We start from the raw sequence: 20,095 nt of genomic DNA on the forward strand, positions 1-20,095 counted from the left end.
CTTCTATGCTATCATATATACTAATATACTATCATGGTACATGATGTTATGGCCTTAAAGATCTTGTTGCGTTACTAAGATCTGAAAATTTAATTTGTAACACAGTCAATTCCACAAATGCTTTGAATAAGGAAAATAGTTACAATTCATGTCTCTCAAGGAGTTAATTTTTGGAGTACAGTCAATAACTAGTGTGGATACTTTTAATTCTTGAAGTCATTGTGTCCCCAGGAATAGGTGCTTTCTGGCAGAGATAGAGCATTGGCAAATTGTCTTCTCAGAGCATGTGCCATTGTGTCCTATAAAAGCACTGTAGACCTGGGGTGGCCTGTCCTTTTGCTTTGGAAGCATGGGGAACATGGGGAACACTGGCCCCGGGTGGTTGTTGCATAGGCTTTTGAACCTTGATGTTTAGATCTTTGACTTTCTCTTCTTTCTCCCCTTTTAACTACAGGTTCGGGAAGCTGCTTATAAAATCTTCCTTTATCCCAATGCTAATCAGTTGAAGTGTCTAGAGGAATTGCTAAGCAGCAGAGATCTTCTGGCAAACTTAGTAGGTTATTCCACATTTTCCCACAGGGCCCTCCAGGGAACCATAGCTCAGACTCCAGGTGAGCCTATTTATCCAACTTCTGAGAACGAACAAGACTTTGAGGAAACAGAATTTCTAGTGGAAGGGTGGATAGACTGACAGCTCTTGAGAGCCACCCCAGGGAACTCTGTTCCCAGCCCAGAACTTCTGATTTAAATATCTGTAAATGCGTGTCTTTGAACTCACAATCTTCTTGCCTGAGCTTTCTGAGCTATCATGTCTGACAGTGGTTGTTTTTGTTTGTTGTTTTTTGTTGTTGTTTTTTTTAATCTATTTGGAGAACTATGTATTGATATGTTTGACCTTTATAGAACTCATCTTTAATTAGAACAAATAATTTGACCTATGTTGTATGCATGTGCTGAGAATAAGTCAACTCTAGGTTTTCACTTGTTATTAATTTTAAGTGAAGTTCATTCTATCCCAGCCCAGTGTCATCAGGCTGGAGTTAGAGCGAGAGGATGAAAACCTGTGTTTGCTAAGCCCACGGTTGGTGAAGTCAGCCCTGTGAGGGAGGGTTCATGCTAGGTGGGCGAGGGAAGTGCGATTGGGTAAGCTGGCCCTGTGCTGAGCTCAGGTCCTGATGGCGCGGATATCTGAGCTGCCGAGCACGGCTGGTAATGAGGAACGGAAATGAATACATGTGAGCTTTTCAGGCGTTTTAGCATCGACCATTGAGGCAGTGACTCAGCAGCAGGAGGTTGAGGATGGAAGAGCCACCTAGAGTCTAGCTGTACTGTGGAGATGCTGATGAGAGGGAGGAGTGGACAGAACAGTTTCTGCAGAGCACTCATGTGTGCTGCTGTGGAAGGAGGGAGCACTGGAAGGGACTCTGTGTGTGGAGAAGTTCCCAGCCTTCCTTCTGTCTTTGTTGCTTCCTTGTGGATTCCCTCTTTTCCCAGTATGCTCCTTTGTTCCTCAAAGTTCCTGTGCATCTTTCTCAGTCTTCCCTACACAACCTTCCTATGACCTGCTGCATTACGTCTTACCTAGGGTTGTGTTGCTGCTGTGAAGAGTCACCATGACCTGGGCAACTCTCTTAAAAGAAAGCATTTCATTGGAGCTGGCTTACAGTTCAGAGGTTGAGTCCATTATCATCATAGTGGGAAGCATGGCAGCCTGTAGTCAGACACGGTGCTGGAGAGGGAGCTGAGAGGTCTACATGTTGATTCGCTGGCAGCAGGAAGAGACAGAGAGTCACTAGGCCTGGCTCGAGCTTCTGAGACTTCAAATCCCACCCCCAGTGACACACTATCTCCAACAAGGCCACACCTCCTAATAGTGCCACTCCCTATGAGCCTGTGGGGCCATTTTCATTCAGACTGCCCCACACTTCTTTCTGTCTGGGTTCCATTGCTCAGATTCACTGAGCCACAAACCCACTTCTAAAATCACTGCAGTCTTTCTGCTCTCCTTCAGTTTTGTCCTTGGGCTTTAAATCTCTTACTTTATGTTTTGTTTTTATTTATGTTTTTATGCCCAGTATGGAATCCAGGGCCTCACACATGCTAGGCATCTTCTCTATCACTGAGCTCCATCTCAGGCCAGCTTTTGTGTAACTTAATTCCTAAATTGATATTACATGAATTATATATTATATATGTGTGTGTGTGTGTGTGTGTGTGTGTGTGTGTAGTATTTTTGTTTTCTGCTTTTGAGACGTGTGTATTTCAGGTTGTTGAGGATGGCCTTGAGCTCTTGATTTTCCCGCCCCCTCACCCCCAGTGCCAGATTGTAGGAGTGTGCTGCAAACATCACTCAAATTACAGTTAATATCAGTGAGGTTAAAATACAGTATTTTTACTGTTGTACTAATATTACTGAATGTTGCTTTTAACCCCTTACCAGCCCTGTGAGGTAGGGATCGATCATGAATCTAAGGGTAGGGGTGTTGCTAAAACCTGACACAGCAGATATCAACACACACCTCTGAAGCTCCTTGATTTTCATAGCTGGAGCCAGAAAATCTTTCTGAGTTGCTCTCAGTCAGGTACTTACCTGAGCTCTAGAAACCAGTCAGTGCGGCGGGGGTGGGGGGGTGGGGGTGGGGGATGGCTCCTTTGTGCAGTTGGTGTTGCTGTGGAGAGGTGGCTCAGGGACGGGACCTAGCGTTCAGTATGCGATGTGGAAATGGGATGGTGCATGCGGGTTGTGGCAGCTTGTCAGAATGAGTCTGCAGACCCTTGAGGAAAATGTGCAGCCATGTGCCCAGGCCTCAAGGCTGAACTGTGCCAGACACATCAGGGGAAAAGCCAAAGCTGATGCTTAATGAAGAGAGAGATGTTGAGGGGCTGCAGGAGGGAAGAAAAGACCTGTCCTGGGGAGAGGAGGGGTTTGCAGGGTCTGGGCAGAGAGGACTGTGATGACAGGTGGTGCTGGCAGGAAGACTAGATTGCCACAGCATGAGGTGAGGATGGAAGCTATTGTGTGGTATTCCCAAGGAGAAACAATGGCATCTTGACCAGGATGCCAGTGCAATTGGTCTGTGGGCACCAGCTTCCAGACACATGGTGTTTTGAAGGGAGGACTTTACTCTTAGCAGCTAGAAAGACAGTAAGTCACTATAGTGGGTACCAGGAGCCTGGTTTGCTTCAAGATAAGATGAAGATGCTGTTGTCTTGAAAGAGATTACTGTAGACACATGGCTGTGGGCTGAGGGCTCTGAGATGGAAATGTAAATTGAAATACTTACTCAAAGGCCTGGACTGCATGTGGTCACTACGGGGATATACACACTGGAAGAAACAGAAGGAACCTGCTCTGGGCTGCTCTGAGGTCAGGCTGTGAGGAGGAACCACTGAGGAGTGGTGGGACAGTAACTAAAAAGAAAAGGAAGCAGAGTGTCTTCCTAAGGGAGCACTGACTTGAATACTGTGACAGGGCAGTGTGGAGAGGACTGGGGACTGACCTTTGGCCACACTGGGCTTATTAGAGTTCATGGGACTCACAGCAGCTAAAATCAGAGCCTATTATTGTTGGCAAGCAAATTGCCCCCTGCCAAGTGATTGATATGGTGACATTTTGGGAGAAACTGCTATACAGTCACATGAGCTGTGACCTGTGTCCTTGAGGATCTAAAGTTTACAGCCAAGTAATTAGTATACTATAGACAACAGTGCCATACCATTTTAGCAGGTCGCTGTTTGTCAGCCGATAGATGACTTGTGAGTTTCAGGACAATGGTGACATTGAGGAAGTAGTGGGTTCTCACAGAAAGCAGGGCAGAACTAGAGGGACTGAGCTTACTATGGCCATCCATTTGGTGGTGAGTCACGGACAGCCATGTAGTGAGTGAGCATCGGGTCTACACACACACCCCACACACACACCCACACACATGTATGTGGAGGCCTGCAGTAGATGCTGGGTGTCTTCCTCAATTGCTCTGCACCTTGTTTTTTGAGACATGGTCTTTCCTCATTGAAGCTAGACTTCACCAGCTAGGCTGGACTGTCTGGCCAGTAAGCCCCAAGGAGCCTCATGTGTTCACCTTCCCAGTGAGTGCTGCTACGTGTGTGTGTGTGTGTGTGTGTGTGTGTGTTTCCTGTGTGATGTGGAGGCTGAGACTCAGGTCCTCGTGCCCACATGGCAAGCACTTTACTGATTTCATCATCTCCTCTGTCAGTCTTTTTAATATACTGTTTCCAGGCTCTTCACATATCACCAGGAAAAACATGGGTGACTGAATAAAACATGGCTGTGTGGAAATCAAATGCATATGGGGAGGTTTATTTGGAACTGTTGTCTGTGGTAGCTGAGATGTGGGATTGCTTCGGATTCAGGCCTTTGTCTCCTTTTCAGTTTCTGACGCAGTTAACTTGGCACCCGAGAGTGAGTGTGAGACTTTCTGAAGATGACAGGGGCAAGGAACTGGCTGTGGTTTAGGTTAACCCCACTCTCTGCTTAGCCTTTCATTTGACTCGGAAAGGAGATACCTTAAAGAGAGGGCAAGAAATTAAACCCATAGAAAAGATCATCTGGAAAATATAAAGGCTGTGTCTGTGGCTGACTGAAACACACATAAAAGCACTGTGTGGAGTTTGAGGGCAGAAAGCAACTTGGGCTACTTCCACGGGAGCAGAGGGGTTCTGCTGCTTGTCCTCATGGGTTCTCACTGGTGTGACTGTGGCTGAAGAGCAACGGGAAGACCTTGTTTAGTTATGCTTGGTGTAGATCCTGAGTAGGTTATTTACAGTTGTCTGTAAATGAAGAACAGGGACCCAGGAAAACTTTGCTTTTTAACGTTGAGTTTTTGGTGAACCATTTTTCCAAACTGTGCTGATATCATTTATGTCTTTATTGGTGTATATTATATAAGGTGGTCGTTTCAGAGGCTTATTTTGTTTAAATGTCATGAACTTTGACCCTGTTCGCTCCCCGTTACCCTCTCCCGTGCCTCTCCCTTCCTGTGAGTTCCCTTACTCTTCTCAGATAATCTTCCTTTCTGTGTTCATGTGTGCCTACAGTTACTTTGCTTAATAACATGACCTGAGGACATGATGTTTTGGGGTTGAGGGGGACGTAGGAGGAGTTGGAGTGAGGGAGGTTGGCTCTGATCAAAATACAATCTATATGTGTGTTTTAAATTTTCAAAGAAGTTAAACATTTTAAGTGACTATCTCCAGTTTCATCCAGTTACCTGAAGATGACATAAGTCAATTCTTTATGCCCGAGTAAAGTTCTCTGTCTCTCTCTCTTAGTCTCTGTTTCTGTGTTTCTCTCTGTTTCTGTCTCTGCCCCCCCACCTCTCTCTCTCTCTCTCTTTTCTCTATTACTTCATCTATTGATGGGCATCTAGACTGTTCCTGTAATTGGCTGTTGTGAGTGGATGCACAACATTGCTGTGGTACACTCATTGAGTACTTTGGATAGCACGCAAGACAAGTGTGCTGGACCTATTGGTGGTTCTCTTAGGTTTTGAGGTCCCTCCACTGCTGATTTCTAGAGTCATACCAGTTTACAGCACCAGCAGTGGTCAATAAGGGCTCCTTATTGACCTGCCCATCCTTGCCTTGGGGTTTTGTTTTTGCTTTTCCACTAACAGCCTTTCTGATTAGAGGAGAAGGAATTTTAGGTAGGTTTGGATTTCCCCAATGGCTAGGGGTGTTGAGCTGTTTTGAGATGTCGTCTCTCTTTGGAGCTGGATTGGGCTGGCCTCGACTCCTGCATGCACCGAGTTTTGAATCAAGCCAGCATCTAGCCGTCTTGAAACTTAGGAATAATTAGACATACCTGTGACACTTCTTGTTCATATATCTGGACAGGAATTTGGGGTTTGTAAGGGTCTGCAGAAACGAGCATGTAGGGGTCAACCATTCTTTGAAATGGCAGCCGCAGACAAAGGCATGCAGGCCTCCTTGTAGGGAACCGGGGTAACTCCCTAGAAGGATTAGGTAATCTAAAATTTCATTGGTGGGTACTAGGGGCGGGTCACAGGATCGGTGGTCTACATTCCTATGTCACGAGCATTTAATCATGTGATGAGATAAAGGGCTGTCCAGTGCAGATGGCCCATTCTGAGATAAGATGTTTCCCCTGAAATCAGGTCTGGTCCTCAAAATGGAGACAAATGGTGTCCTTTAGTGGGGACAAGTGGGGTTTATGTTGTCCTTTCAGGTTGTGTTCCTCTTGCCTTCCATCAGTGCTCTTACTATTGAGTGCAGTCTAAGGCTTTGGACTAGTATAGTACTCTAAGTTTAATTTGTTTTCCCCAGAAGATAATCGGTGTCTAGAGATAATGATCACTTTCCAATCATATGAAGACAACTCTGCCTCCCTTGAAAATGATCACTTTAGGGGAGACTACATGTGTGAAAACCCTCACACTACAATTTTAACATGTTTGTCCATGTGATTTCACACAATTGAAGGCATTTTCTTTTGGATTTCATCTCTAGAGACTGTCATGCAGTTCCTTGAGAAACTATCTGAAAAGCTCTCCGAAAGGTTAGTCTGCACTCTTAATATTTCAGTTGTTCAGTCAGCTCATGTGTGTGGCATATGCTTGTATGCTTGTGTGTATGTTTGCATGTATCTACATCCAACTATGTGTGCAGGTGGAAGCTTGCAGTCGATGGTGAGTCCCCTCTGTCACTCTCAACCTATACACTGAGACAGATGTTTTCACTTGAACCCACGGCTTGTCAATCCAGGAAGTCCAGCTAGCCAGCTGACTCCAGGGGCCGCTTTTCTCCTCTTCTTAAATGCCTGCCTGGCATGGCGTGCACCTGGGTCCTCTTTACATGTGTACCCCTTCTAAAATGTCTCCCCAATTTCTACAGTAAAAAATTTTAAAGAGATTTGTTTTAAAAATTAAGGAGCAATTTACTAAGAACCTAAGTTTAAATGAGATCTGTTGCAAGAGGCGATCCCCCAAGAAGACGTTGAGAGCAGCCTCCCTGAGGTGCTCGTCCCAGAGCTTAGCCAGCTCTCTTCATTGACCCACTTTCTTCAACCACACCTTTCTAAAATCTTCTTTTGTTTGGTTGTTTTTGGGATTGGTCTTTTCAAGGCAGGGTTTCTCTGTAGCTCTGATTGTCCTGGAACTCTAGATCTGTAAACTAAGTTGACTTTAAACTCACAGAGATCCCTCTGCCTCTGCCTCCTGAGTACTGGAATTAAAGGTGTATGCCACCACCTCCCTTCCCAACATGTTGTTGAAACCATTTATTTTTAAACTGTGCCACTAATTAGAACAAACTCATAATGCAGCATGTCTCTTGGGGATAAATGCAGGAGAACTTGGCTATAGTGGGTCTCTGGATTTGAAATTTTGATTTTTAAGGATTCTCTGCCTCAGTATTTATAATGGCACATGGCATTCCCCTTCCTGCCCCACTGTCCTTCCCTCTGGTCCTTGCCCTTAGTGGTCTCTCTTCCAGCACTTGGAGGAAGGTTGGCCACCTTACCCTCTTATAGCCAGGGTTCCAAGAAGAGGTGTGCTGTGGTTTGGAAATTCAGGCCTGTGGCCTCTTGTCTGCCTCACAAAGCTATCTAGTCTCCTTTGTCATTTTTTGACCATAGGAGCACATTGGGTATTAGCTCAGATTTTTGTTTTGAAATTTTTAAAGGTTTATTGCACATGTTGACTGTTTTGTCTGCATGTATGTGTATATAATGTGTACATGCCTGGTGTCTGGAGGTCCAAAGCAGGCATCAGATCTCCTGGGACTGGAGTTGCAGAAAGTTGTGAGCAGCTGTTCGGTGCTGGGAACTGAACCCAGGTCCTCTGAACTCCTAACCACTGGGCATCTCTCCAGTCATATCTGTTTTGGATTTTAAACTTGTGCTTTTGAGTCCTTTCTAATTTGGTTCATATTTGTCACTTTGAAAATCTTTTAATGCCAGTGAACCCCTGTCTCTGTTCTAATGAAGAGGGACTGCGGTGCAGAAGTTTCTTAGTTTTCTCACTTTTGCCTGAAGAGTTCTGTTTCTGTATAGCTATAGATTGCATTTTCAGCAAATGTACCTTCTAGTTGCATGTATGTATGCATGTGTATATACATGTATGCATGCATGTATGTGTGCATGCATGTGTGTAAATTCTAAAGGATACTTCCTATTGCTCAGATTTTTTCTGTAGGGGAAAGCGGTGAGTAGCAGCTGTCAGTGTGCTCCCTGTGATGTTTTATAGAGAGTAGCGTGTTAGCTCCCTCCCTGCCTTTGGGTGCTGACTTAGAGTCTGCTGGTGAACCTCCACTTGTTTCTGTTTTCCCAAGCTTTAGTACTTTCAAAGCATTCATCTACATGTGCATACAGTAGAATTTGTAATGACCCAATGATCTATGTAGTTTCATACAACTCTTGAGTAAAAGTTGGTTTAGTCACAGTTTGCTTTTATAGTACAAGACATATCCAGTTTTATTGTGACTGCCGGAAAGTTTATAAAGTTTATTCTTATTGTAAGTACTAATTTTTTTTCTTAATAAGTAATGATAGACTTGTTTTGCAGAACTAGAAAAGATTTCGAGATGATGCAAGGAATGAAAACAAAACTAAGTCCTCAAAATTCTGTGAGTAAATATGTTGGAAAATCTCAAATAATATAAACACAATATCAACTGAAAGCTGTATCTCTTGATTCTAGAACTTTCTTTGTGTAACTTTAAATTTATTCTTTACAGTTTCATACATGTGAGTAGAATAATTTGATCCTATTTCCCTCCCCCACTGTTCTCTTATTTCTTCCCACCAAACCCCTTCCTTTTCCCATCTGGTCCCCTCATGTGTTTTGTGAGTGTGTCTTTCACTCAATTTTACTAGGGTGCCTATATAACCAGGGGTGGTGGGTTGTTTTAAGGGCAACTTACAAGTAGAATATGACCCCCCCACCCCCAGCAACCATTAGGGAGAGGTGGGACCTTATTAGCCTCAGTTATCCCTTATCAATATGAAGGAATATTGATAGGCAGGTCTTGTGTAGGAAGCCACTGTTGCTGTGAGTTTATGGGTACAACAACCACTCATGCACAGAAGATAGAATTTTACCACATGCCTCCCACTACTCCAGCTCTTACCTTCTTTCCAACTAGCCCTCTTCCACAAGGTCGCAGGCTTCGCAGGAGGGGTGATGTAGATGTCCTGTTTGGGGCTGAGCATTAAACAGTCACTTATGCTCAGCACTTTGACCAGGTATGAGTTTCTGCAATAATAGTCAGCTGCTGGAAGTAGAAACTTCCAACAGAAGCGGAGAGCAGAACTAGTCTGTGGGTATAGACATAGTGTGTGGAAGGCAGTGTGATATTGTTTCTACTTAGCAAAGTAGCCATAGTAGGCTCTGCCATAGGGCCCATGACTTTTGGAGCCATGGCTTCTAATCAGGTTTACAATGTATCATGCATGAGTTCCTGTGGCATGGCCTCAAATCCAATCGGAAAGCGTTTCATTACTCCATAATAGTCATGCCACTATTATACACGTGGGTCCATGTTGTTGATTCTAGGACTTCCTTTTGATTTCCTGGAATCCTGTGTAGTCCTTTTAATGCTTGGTCTTAGTGAATTTGGTATTGAAGTGTTTGATACATAGGTCTGAATTTGAGGCTGCCTGGAAACCCAGCATTTTTATCAGTTAGTATGTGTTCATTTACAAGTATATATTGATAGAAAATATATTTATGATGCACTAATTCTATTCTATAGAAAGTCAACTTCTCATTTTATGGTAGCTTTTGATGAAGCATAGTGGAGGCTTGATCCAGCAGGTGACAGTTTGAACTTCAATGTTAACCTTGTGTTTACGACTCCAGTACCTGCTGGATCATATGGTCCAAGTGATAGAGCAGCCTACACAATGGTTTGGATCTGTCTTAAGAGCCTTCTCCAGGCCCCACTCAAAGCTAGCAGGTTTTTTAGTCACTTGGTATATGAGCCAGAGTAACATACCCAAGTGAGGAATGCGTTGTCTCCAGAATCTAAATAGCCCCACTAAGCTTTGTCCTTCTTTCTTGGTGGTGAGGGGGGCCAGGTGCAATAATTTATCTTTTACCTTGAAAGGAATCTCTCTGCATGCCCCATACCCCTGGGCTCCTAAAAATTTCACTAGGTGGGAGGCCCTTGAATTTTGTAGGACTTATTTCCCATCCTCTGATGTGCATATGCATTGCAGAGAAGTCCAAAGTGGCTGCCACGTCTTGTTCAATTGGTCCTGTCAGCATAATGTTATCAATATAGTATAGATCAGTGTGACATTTTGTGGAAGAGACAGATGACCAAGAGCCGTTTGAACCAAGTTATGACACAGGGTTGGAGAGTTAATATACCATTACTCATATGTGCTGTTTTCAGTCATAAGGTCATATGATCTGACAGGATAGACCAAGTGTCATTTTGGCTAGAATGCTGCCCAGGCACTTGGGATGTTCTGAAGTGATGGGATTGCAGACATTAGGAGCTTTGTTTCCATGGGGCTCTAAGGTACCACAGACTCTCTGGGGTTGTGTATACCATGCTTTCATAGATGTTACTGTTGATGATTCTTGATTTGACAGCTGAGCTATAGGAATGGGGGAATATACAGAAAGGAGCCTTGAAGATTTGGAAACTATGCCAGTTTCCCAGACCTACCCACTAAGAAGTAGATTATACATTGCTGGATTGCCTAGGACTAAAACAGTATGCCAGTCTGGGGCCTCGCTCTATCTGGCCTGGTAGCTAATGTTCGGGGTGGGCACATCCATATAGGATACCAGGTAATAGATCAGAATTTAGGTGGGTGAACCAAAAAATTAAAAATATGTTGCAGAAAGCTAATTCACTCAAAGCTGATGTACATTGTACCTTTCCTCCCAATATTTTGTATGATTGGATACAGGCAGTCCTGCAAATGTTGATGAAGTCCTGATTTTCTCATGTAGTCTCTGTTCTGGTCAAGTTGATACTTGTGCCTTAGGCATATAATAAATTTTGTGTGTTCTTTTTTGTTGTTGTTGTTGTTGCTTAGAAGATACCCTTTTCATGGGTTGTGGATTTGGGTGCGTTGTGGAAGGGTGCATGTGCATATGTATGGAAGCCAGAGGTCACAAGTCATTTCTTATCAACTGTTCATCTTATTTTTTGAGATAGGATCTCTTATTAGAACCCAGAGCCCAATGGTTCAGCCTAATTGGCCATTCAGCCAGTGAGCCTTGGACATTTTTCTGTCTTTTCTTTCCTGGTGCTGGGATTACACTCAGCTTCTTACATGTGTTTGGGGATTAATATCCAGGTCCTCATTACTTCACAGCAAGAGCTTTATTGACTGAGCTGTCCTCCCCCCCACCCCCCATCATGAGCTGAGTTAACTGCTCCCTTGTTCATTCACTTGCCCTCCTGGACCATGCACTAAGGCTGCTGTCTGCTCATGTATATGGTAGGAGCCCTACTCTGCCATCACAGACGGTGCATAGTCGACAGCTAGAGGAGCTGGAAACTGGGTCCTGAGCTCCTGGAGGTGGAGGTTCTGGGATACATACCATCCTTGCCTTTCAGGTGCTCATGCCGAGAAAGACCATGAGCCTTCATTTGCAACACATGCTGTGCCAGAGTGCCATGGTGCCGTGTGGGAAGGAGCACCGGCTTCCTTGGGGTGCTAAGCTGAAACTTGGAAGGGTGAGGGACACAGGGCAGCTGGCATGCTGAGCCCTTACTCTGAGCCAGGGGTTGAGCCTGTGTGGGAGGTGCTGTTGACTTATCAGCAGATACTCAGAGAGTGACCATCATGTATATAGTAATTTGACCTCTGGTAGGTAAACCATCCATTCAGATGTTCAGGCTTGCGCAGCATTCTTCACTGGCTGTCACACAACTGCTATTGCTTTAATAATAATAATAATATAGTATATTATTTATATAATATATGACATAATATACTGTTGCTGCTGCTGTTGTTGTTGTTATTATTTTGAGATAGAATTTAGCCTTTTAGCACAGGGCCTTGAACTTGAGGTCCTGCCCCAGCCTCCAGAGGACTGGGATTATAGGTCTCAGCAGCCATGTCCTGCTCTTGATTGGAGCTGCCTCTGCCTCAGTTACATTTTAAATGATTGCTTTAGGGGCTGTTATGCTCATCTCATTTTACTACCTGCGGTATATTTTGTGGACTTATTATGCTCTGAGAAAACGTTTATTCTGGCTGATTTAGCCCACTAATGTTGACTTTTGTTGACTACACTGTAGAATGTCATTTACCTTGGCCCCAGAGTCTAGGGTTAGGCCTTATTTGTACCTCTATGCATTGGCTACAGAGAAGTCAAATTGTGCCTTGCCATGGTTTAAAATTTTTTTTTAGATAGATAATATGTTTTAAAAATTGTCTTATACTTTATAATCTGGCCAAGTTTGTGATTAAAAATAGTCAATATCTTTGCTGACAGTGAACCCCATTGCCTTTCAGAAACTAATGCCTTGGGACCCTCCCTACTACAGCGGTGTGATTCGTGCAGAGAGGTAAGCTTCTCCAGAAAGGCCCCTGTGAGAGGAGGCTGGGAGTTATATGGACTGGGCACTTTGAACGTTAGTTATATAGCTGCTCCGGGGCCCAAGTCACATACCTCCCTTCCCTGAGACATGTCTCTCCTTGATGGCAGAGCTGTGTCCTTTTGTGCGCTTGTTTTAGCAGGACATCCTTTCATCTATGTCTGCTTCAGTGAAATGTGTCGCTGTCCACTCCGACCCGCAGGAAAACAACGGCGACTCACGGAGTTCTTCTTCCCAACGCAGTTTATTCAGGAACCCTTACATTCTTCAAAAAGCCCCCAAGCCTCTCCTCCACCGCCCTTAAATCCCTCTGCCTTCTCCAATCAGAGCCTGCCACATCAGTGCATGTGATAGGACAGTGGGTATGGCAAGATCTGACGTTGCCCTACGTAGCAGATGGCCTGATTATTTGTAGCAGTGAGCCTGCACAATATTGCCTGTGGGCGTGGCTTCTTCAGAGGCATATGAGGAAGTCAGGTGTTAGCCTCAGGCACCATTTTGGAATGGCCACCACACCCGCTTCCTACAATTCCCCCTTTTATTTAATTTTGGCAGAGAGAATGCCTGTCTTAGGTTGCCCCTTGCGACAATGCTCCTTACCCATCATCGGGAGTCAAACAGCTCTGGTTTGGTCCCTGTCTTAGGTTGGTAACACGTCCAAGGAGTCTTACCTGTCTCTGACTACTTCTCTAGCATGCCGAGCCACACTTGAGGAGATAGTCCCATCTCCACGGCTGCAAACATCTGCACTATCAAGGCCCGTTCTCTGCTGTGTTGCTTTCTCCTTTTGCACATACACCAGCAGGCAAGGCCATTGATCAGTAATAGGCACAGGGCTAAAACTCCCAAACCCGCCCATTCCTTAAGGTGGGACATTGCTTGATGTATCCATTCAGTCAGTCTGGAGGCCAGGGAGACATCCACTCTAATTGAATTAATATGAACAATCAACTTGAGAAGTTCTCTCATCTTCTTATCCAATTCCACAGACCAATTTCCTGAAAGATACTTGGAAATTTCCTTAGAAAGATTAGCAGCATGACTTACATTTTGATATGAAATAGAAGTAACACACAATCCAGAATATTTCCATTGGCAACCTAATTGGGCCATCTCTATGTCAAAATCCCTCCTAGGCCCAAATAACGTCATAGCTGAAGGAGCTTCCACAGGACAAGGAACATAACGAGGCATTTGGGCAACCATAGCAAAGGAAAATATAGAAACATTCCAACATGCAGCATAAAAAAGCAAGTACTATTATTACAACTCAAAAAACTACCATTATAACTACAATTATATACAAAAAACACAAAGGGGGGCCACATGCATACCAGCATGGGTAAAAAGGAAACATCTTGTCCTGGGCTTAATAACTTTAGGTTGCAATATATGGAGAAAAGGTAAAAGCATTCTTCACAAACCAAGTGACTCACTCATCTTGTCTATAGGATCTCAAGATCAACGTGCCGTACTTCAGGATTTCGTTTCTTTAACTCTTTCTCAAGCCTGTCTACTTCATCTCCTAGAGTATCAATAATGTTTTCTCCATATTTAAGCATAAAGGCTTCTAATTGTTCAGGAGTTTTCACTTCTTGAATTTCCTGCATCATTTGGTCAAAAATTTGCTTTTCCAAATATGATCTTGTAATAACTCGTTCATCTAAATCAACTTCTGCCTTAAATCTGACTTTGCCTAATCTCAGGTCTGTGGCTTTGACATTATGGATTGTCCTTACTGATGGGTCGCTCTCCAGGAGTGTACTCGGATCACGACTTTCTATGACATACTTATAAAATGATGTGCCCTTGGCCTGGGTGCTCCTGCAAAGTTCATTTATGGCAACAAGAAGTGTCGCTCCTTCAAACACCAAAGATCCTGCTAAAATACAATATACCGATAGAAGGGATTCCATTGGTTGAGGATGAAGCAATCCCATGACTCCATGATACCAAGAGAGTCCTGCGCCCATCATTAAAATACCAATACCACTAATCAATGAAAAAATATAGCGCATATTTGAAAAGCCATACGGGTGAGAAGAATCTGGTGTCTGAACAGACTTGCTGATGTCTAGTGCTAGCAAACCCTGGTTACAAATATCAGATAATGAGTGTATAGCTTCTGAGAACATATTTACTGAACCCATATAAATCCAGGCAAGAAATTTAAAGAAGCAGTTTAAGCCATTAATGCAAATAGCAACCATCACCACTTTTCCTGGTCCCTTAAGAAACATTTGGGAACATTGAGCTCTAAGCTCCCTCCAAGCTTCTGGGCGCCACTTTGTAACAGCCGTTTCTTTTGTAATGGCCGTCAGATTCTGTTACTTTGTAAAGGCCGGGGCCGGTTCTGCTGCTCCGGTCTGCAGGTCAGGGTCTAGCAAGAAAGAGAAACTGGGGACGGAGGAAGAGGAAGAAAAAAGGGGCAAGAGATGCAGAAGATAGATACAAGACAGAGTCCGGTGGAGTCTCTTCTTTATTCTCCTCACTCTCCTCACTTCTCCTCACTCTTTCACTCTTATACTCCTCACTTTCCTCTTCAGAACTATCTCCATTTTCAGACTTTTGAGATCACTCTTTTAACTGCTCGAGTGTATTGCTACCCTTTTCTAGCTCCTTGATGCGACTTGTCCCAACGCTGGGAACCTTATAGTCTCTGAACTGAGAACTTTCCCTTGTCCCACTTACCTGGGAACTTTCCAGCTAGCTGCCCTGACTGCGATGAGTTCTGAAGTCCCCATACGGGCCACCACTTGTTGCTGTCCACTCCAACTCTCGGAAAGAAACGGTGACACACAGAGGTCTTCTTCCCAACGCAATTTATTCAGGAACCCTTACATTCTTCAAAAAGCCCCCAAGCCTCTCCTCTACCGCCCTTAAATCCCTCTGCCTTCTCCAATCAGAGCCTGCCACGTCGGTGCATATGATAGGACAGTGGGTATGGCAAGATCTGACGTTGCCCTACGTAGCAGATGGTCTGATTATGCATAGCAGTGAGCCTGCGCAATATTGCCTGTGGGCTTGGCCTCTTCAGGGGCGTATGAGGAAGTCAGGTGTTAGCCTCAGGCGCCATTTTGGAATGGCCACCACACCCGCTTCCTACAGAAATGTTCCTTCACAAGTCTGTCTTAGTCTTTCACCTGTGTCCACTTTAGGAAAACACCCCTTCACATGTTTGACCTAGGAAAACACCATCTAACACAATGACTTTCCAAAGAACCCTTAAATTTTCACCTTACATGGGGCTGTGCTGCTTTATATTAAGTACTTCAGATCCTCCTGAAGAAAAACAACCTGTTCAGAAGTAGTGGGGAAAACTGGTGGGATGAAGGACTGTGGCTCAGTATCAAGGAGCAACTGCTGTTTGTTTTTTCCATTAGGTTCTTCAGAGACTTAAGTCTTCCAATTATGTAAAAGATATATGAACTACATGAAGAGATGAGAAAAATATCTCAGATAGCTTTGTTTAAAATGAAAACTTATTTTGGAATAGGCAGTACATTTGCATGGTTTAAAACATTACAACAAAGATGTTCCCTAAAAAATCTTGGCCCTATCCCTGCCCTGACCCTCGGGCCATTTTTTAGAGTTGTTTAATCTGCCCTGTCAGAGTTGGGTTTTGCTCTTCAAGCTTGGGTAGGAATCATGTCCTTTCCTGCCAGCAGCGAGCCTCAGTGCCCTGGGTGTGTGCTGGTTGGTGCTTGGCATCAAGATGTCTTCAGAAAGGAGAGTTTCCTATTTACTCCCTGCTAAGCCTCAAAAATCTCAAAAGCAGTCACATAGTAAGATAAATGTGTTTTACACTTATTACTGTAAATTACTATAAAATTACTCAGAAAACATGAGACTGTCACAGAAGGACTTCTATTTAGTGTGTGAAATCTTATGTTTGTTGGTGGAGATACAGTGACCTTGGTAGTTTAAAATTTTTGAAAATGAAACTTTATTATGAAATTATATTTCAAAATTCAAAATAAACACAAAAGAATAATGTAAGTATCTGCCCAACATTCAGCTCTTGGGTACAATGAGTGTTAAGTTGTATTGGGTTTGTCTCCTCTGTTCTCATTTAATTTCTGCTTGCTGTCTTGTCCTTCCTTCCTTGTCCCACTGCATCAGCTTCATACTTGTAAATCAGACTTGGATTGTTCCTATTCTCACATGTTTATATCTCTGAAGACGTGAACATCTCATGAACTTCAGCATCATTCCCTAATGTCAATTTGTTATCTGATTCCTCATCTACAGTAGTGTTTCCTGACAGTGTGCGTGTTTGGCTTTCTGTCATTTTAACAACTTATCCAAGACAGTGGACTTCTAAGGAAGAAAGGTTTGGTTTTGCTCCCAGTTTTGGAGGCTTCTGTCCATGGGCCTCCCTCCTTGATTTGGAGCCTGTAGCTAGGCAGTGCAGCATGGTTCAGGGCACATGGTGGAAGGGCTGCTCACCTCACAGCAGTTGGGAGGCAGATAGAGTCAGGAGATTGCCCATCTTACTCGGTTAGGACAAATTGCCGTATTTGGTGAATAATTTGGGGTGTCAGACCGCCCCTTTCTGATGGGGACTCCGTCACATGGTGGACTGCCTGCAACTCCTCTGCTCTCAGATCTAAGACAAGTAGGCACTAAGCTCCCCGCCAGGGTGACTCCTGCTTATCTGCCGCTCTGATAACTCTAAGCAAGTTCCAGCCCTAGAGTGGGCACTCTGTTGCTTTGGGCCCTGGTGAGGGCATTGAGTAACAGCAGCTGAGCTTGATGGCTTGTGCCCTTGGGGTGACCCCCACAGTGTTCTCAGCCCCTCCCTCCTTGCTGGGGTGGCTCTGGAGGCTGAATGATGCTTGAGTTGGATATTTCTATATCAGTTCCAACCCTCAACTCCCTGGACTTTCCCTTAGGTTTTGGTTAAGTAGTTTCTTTTGAGGGCAGGCCATAGTAAGAACAGAATGTTCTGGCAGTATTTCAGAATGGTTCCTTTTCTTCTACTGACTATTGGCAGGAGAGATTTTTCTCTACCTTAATTTTGGGGATTGTAGGGATCCTGGAAGTAAACTCATGCAAGTGTGGGGTACTTGCTGTACACCATGAGGGAGTTGGGGCTTTCTGCCTGCCATTCCAGTTTTAGGGGAAATGGCTTGCTGTGTGACCTGGATGCTACTGGGTCCTTTTGCTGTCCCATGTGTTCCCATTGCTCTTGCTGTTAGAGGGAGTGGTGGCTTCTGGGTCCCTTGAGTGTCTGATGGAAGCCTAGGGCTTCCCTTCCTTCCTTTTCGGCATGTATTCCTCAGAGTCGTGTGTGCTCCACTCTAGGTGGTGGTAGCTCTGTCTGTGCTGTCTCCCTCCACCCCTTCCTCTGAAAGTCCTGGGATCTGCCCTTGATCAGATGGTGACACCTGGTCGTGTCCTCTGCAGGGACCTTCCCCCACAGCTGCAGCAACACCCCCTGTTGGTCCTGAAGGCCTAAGATCTCAAGGCTGCTCTGAAGCCATGTCTTTAAATTGTGCGTTGCTGCCTTCCCACAGCCATAGCCCTCTCTCTTCTCCAGCATCTAGGGCAAACTCTCCTCTTAGCACAGTTCTGTGTATCTTAGACAGGCTGGTTCTCACTCCTTCCCCACTTCCTGTCTCTTCTAGTACCTAATTCACTGGTCGTTATCCTCCGTTGTTTATGAGATAAGGAGAAAAGGAAGACAAGAACAAAAAATAGTCCTTACAAGTAGGAAATAAGTGGAATTCTGAGTGAGTGTACACTGTTTGGCATGGGCATGGCTGTGTCACGGACCTGTGCCTCAGCCCTGTGAGAGTGACAACACTTTCCCCAGGTGCCACTCAAAGGGATGGCAGCAGTGTGTGCAGAGAATCCCACCATTGCTTTCTCCCCTAGGATATTTATGGCCTGAACACTGCTTCCCTACAGATACTGCTCCTAATGAGATTAGCTAAACCTGTCTCCTCGTTCAACTGTGGACCATTATCCTGCCTCCTTGTTTGTCTGGATGTTGTAACCCCAACTCCTTGTTCAACTGTATGCAATGACCCCACCCCCGTTCACCTGTATATAGTAAACACACTGGGCTTTCAAAGTGCTGTGACCTCTCCATCAGGGAGCTCATAGTCCCCAGTCCCAGCTTTCTTATGTCTGTGTGTCTGTCCCTTCTTCATTCCCTCACTGCCCCGGTCAGGGTTCCAGGATCCAAGCTATGCAACTCAAGTTTAAAAAAATCAGTCCAGACAGCAGACACATGTCTACTCCCACCTACCCACATGTTTTCTACTGCTGTTGATTGAATTGCTGGGTGTAGAACCAGAGACTACAGGCTGCCAACTGTACCCCCTTCTGTGAATCCCTTTTTTTTTCTTACTCTGGTTCTGAGTATAGATGAACGGTTAACTGAATTTCTGAAAGTAAATAGAAGTAACACTGTTGACCTCTTCTTCCTTCTCTTAGGTATAATATTGAGCCCAGTTTATATTGCCCGTTTTTATCCCTTGGAGCTTGCATGGAAGGCCTGAATGTCTTATTTAACAAACTGTTGGGCATCACCTTATATGCAGAACAGCCCTTCAGAGGAGAAGTGTGGTGTAATGATGTCCGGAAGCTGGTAAGCCTCCCCCTGCTGTGGCAGCACCTAGGGCCCTGTGGCCGGGTCAGTGGGTCAGTGGGTCCCAGCCGTTTCTCCTTTGTGCTAATTGTACTCTGACAGGGCATCCCAGCTCATTTTTCCTTCATACAAAGTTCAAGCACCACTTCTGGTTTAGGACCTTGCACACAGGACCTGAATGTGAGGACAACATAGTTCTCCAAAGCAAGTGTTGTCAGGAAACCTGATAAAATGCCGGTTTCCATTTACATCCTTCGAATGGTCATGAGTTCTAGTTGTTAGAAAGTCTGTGGTTGCTCAAATAATGGCAGTGACCTGTCTGTCCCTTTGTAGTTCCCATGGGTATTGATCCCTTATCTTTCAGGCTTTTTCATGTGTTTGCAGTGGTCTTTGCATCAGACATTAATTTTATCCTGTGTCTGATTTATTTGTCTTTGATCATAACTTCAAGCCTGGAGTTTTGCCTTTCTCCCATTAAGACCTACTTTTACTTGGGGTGTGAATATTTTAAATTTTTCCTCAGAAGGCTGTGGCTTTCTTGGCCCTATATTAATTTATCTCCAACGTTTCTTGGGGCATTGTCGTTTGTCTCTTTCTTGCATACTTGCTGGGCTTGCTTCACTGTGTACCCGGTCATGTCAGCTGCCTTGCTGCCCTTTGGCTATGCTTTGAGCATGGGATAGGTATGAAGCAGGTCAAGCTAGGAGAGCACTCTCTCTCTCTTTCTCTCTCTCTCTCTCTGTTGCTGTTCACAAACTATCCTGTCATGTTACTAACTTCCTAAATGATACAGGTTAGGGAAAAATCAGGATGTAGTTAAAAAAACAAAAAAGACAGTGACAGATGCAGGTGGCAGCCTCAGCCTTCTGGGATAGCACCAGGTCCATGGTGTTTGCCATCTCTTTGGTGCCTTGAAAAAAAAAAAATGGCACCCAGGAGGTGCTCTGTAGG

At 44.5% G+C, this 20,095-nt stretch overlaps 1 protein-coding gene across 5 annotated transcripts in view; it reads left to right on the forward strand.

Moving 5' to 3' along the window:
• The window catches only part of Mipep (mitochondrial intermediate peptidase), a 105,977-nt gene that overhangs the window by 12,796 nt on the left and 73,086 nt on the right, over nucleotides 1-20,095 (forward strand). For all 5 annotated transcript variants that reach the window (XM_028785862.1, XM_028785859.1, XM_028785860.1 and 2 more), the window contains exons 7-11: nucleotides 455-611; nucleotides 6,490-6,538; nucleotides 8,544-8,604; nucleotides 12,464-12,516; nucleotides 18,991-19,144. In XM_028785862.1, coding sequence (XP_028641695.1) covers nucleotides 455-611; nucleotides 6,490-6,538; nucleotides 8,544-8,604; nucleotides 12,464-12,516; nucleotides 18,991-19,144 — 474 coding nt within the window. The remainder of the gene's footprint in view (nucleotides 1-454; nucleotides 612-6,489; nucleotides 6,539-8,543; nucleotides 8,605-12,463; nucleotides 12,517-18,990; nucleotides 19,145-20,095) is intronic.

This window comes from Grammomys surdaster, unplaced genomic scaffold, assembly GCF_004785775.1.
Source record: "Grammomys surdaster isolate TR1022 unplaced genomic scaffold, NIH_TR_1.0 125357, whole genome shotgun sequence".
Classification (NCBI taxonomy): domain Eukaryota; kingdom Metazoa; phylum Chordata; class Mammalia; order Rodentia; family Muridae; genus Grammomys; species Grammomys surdaster.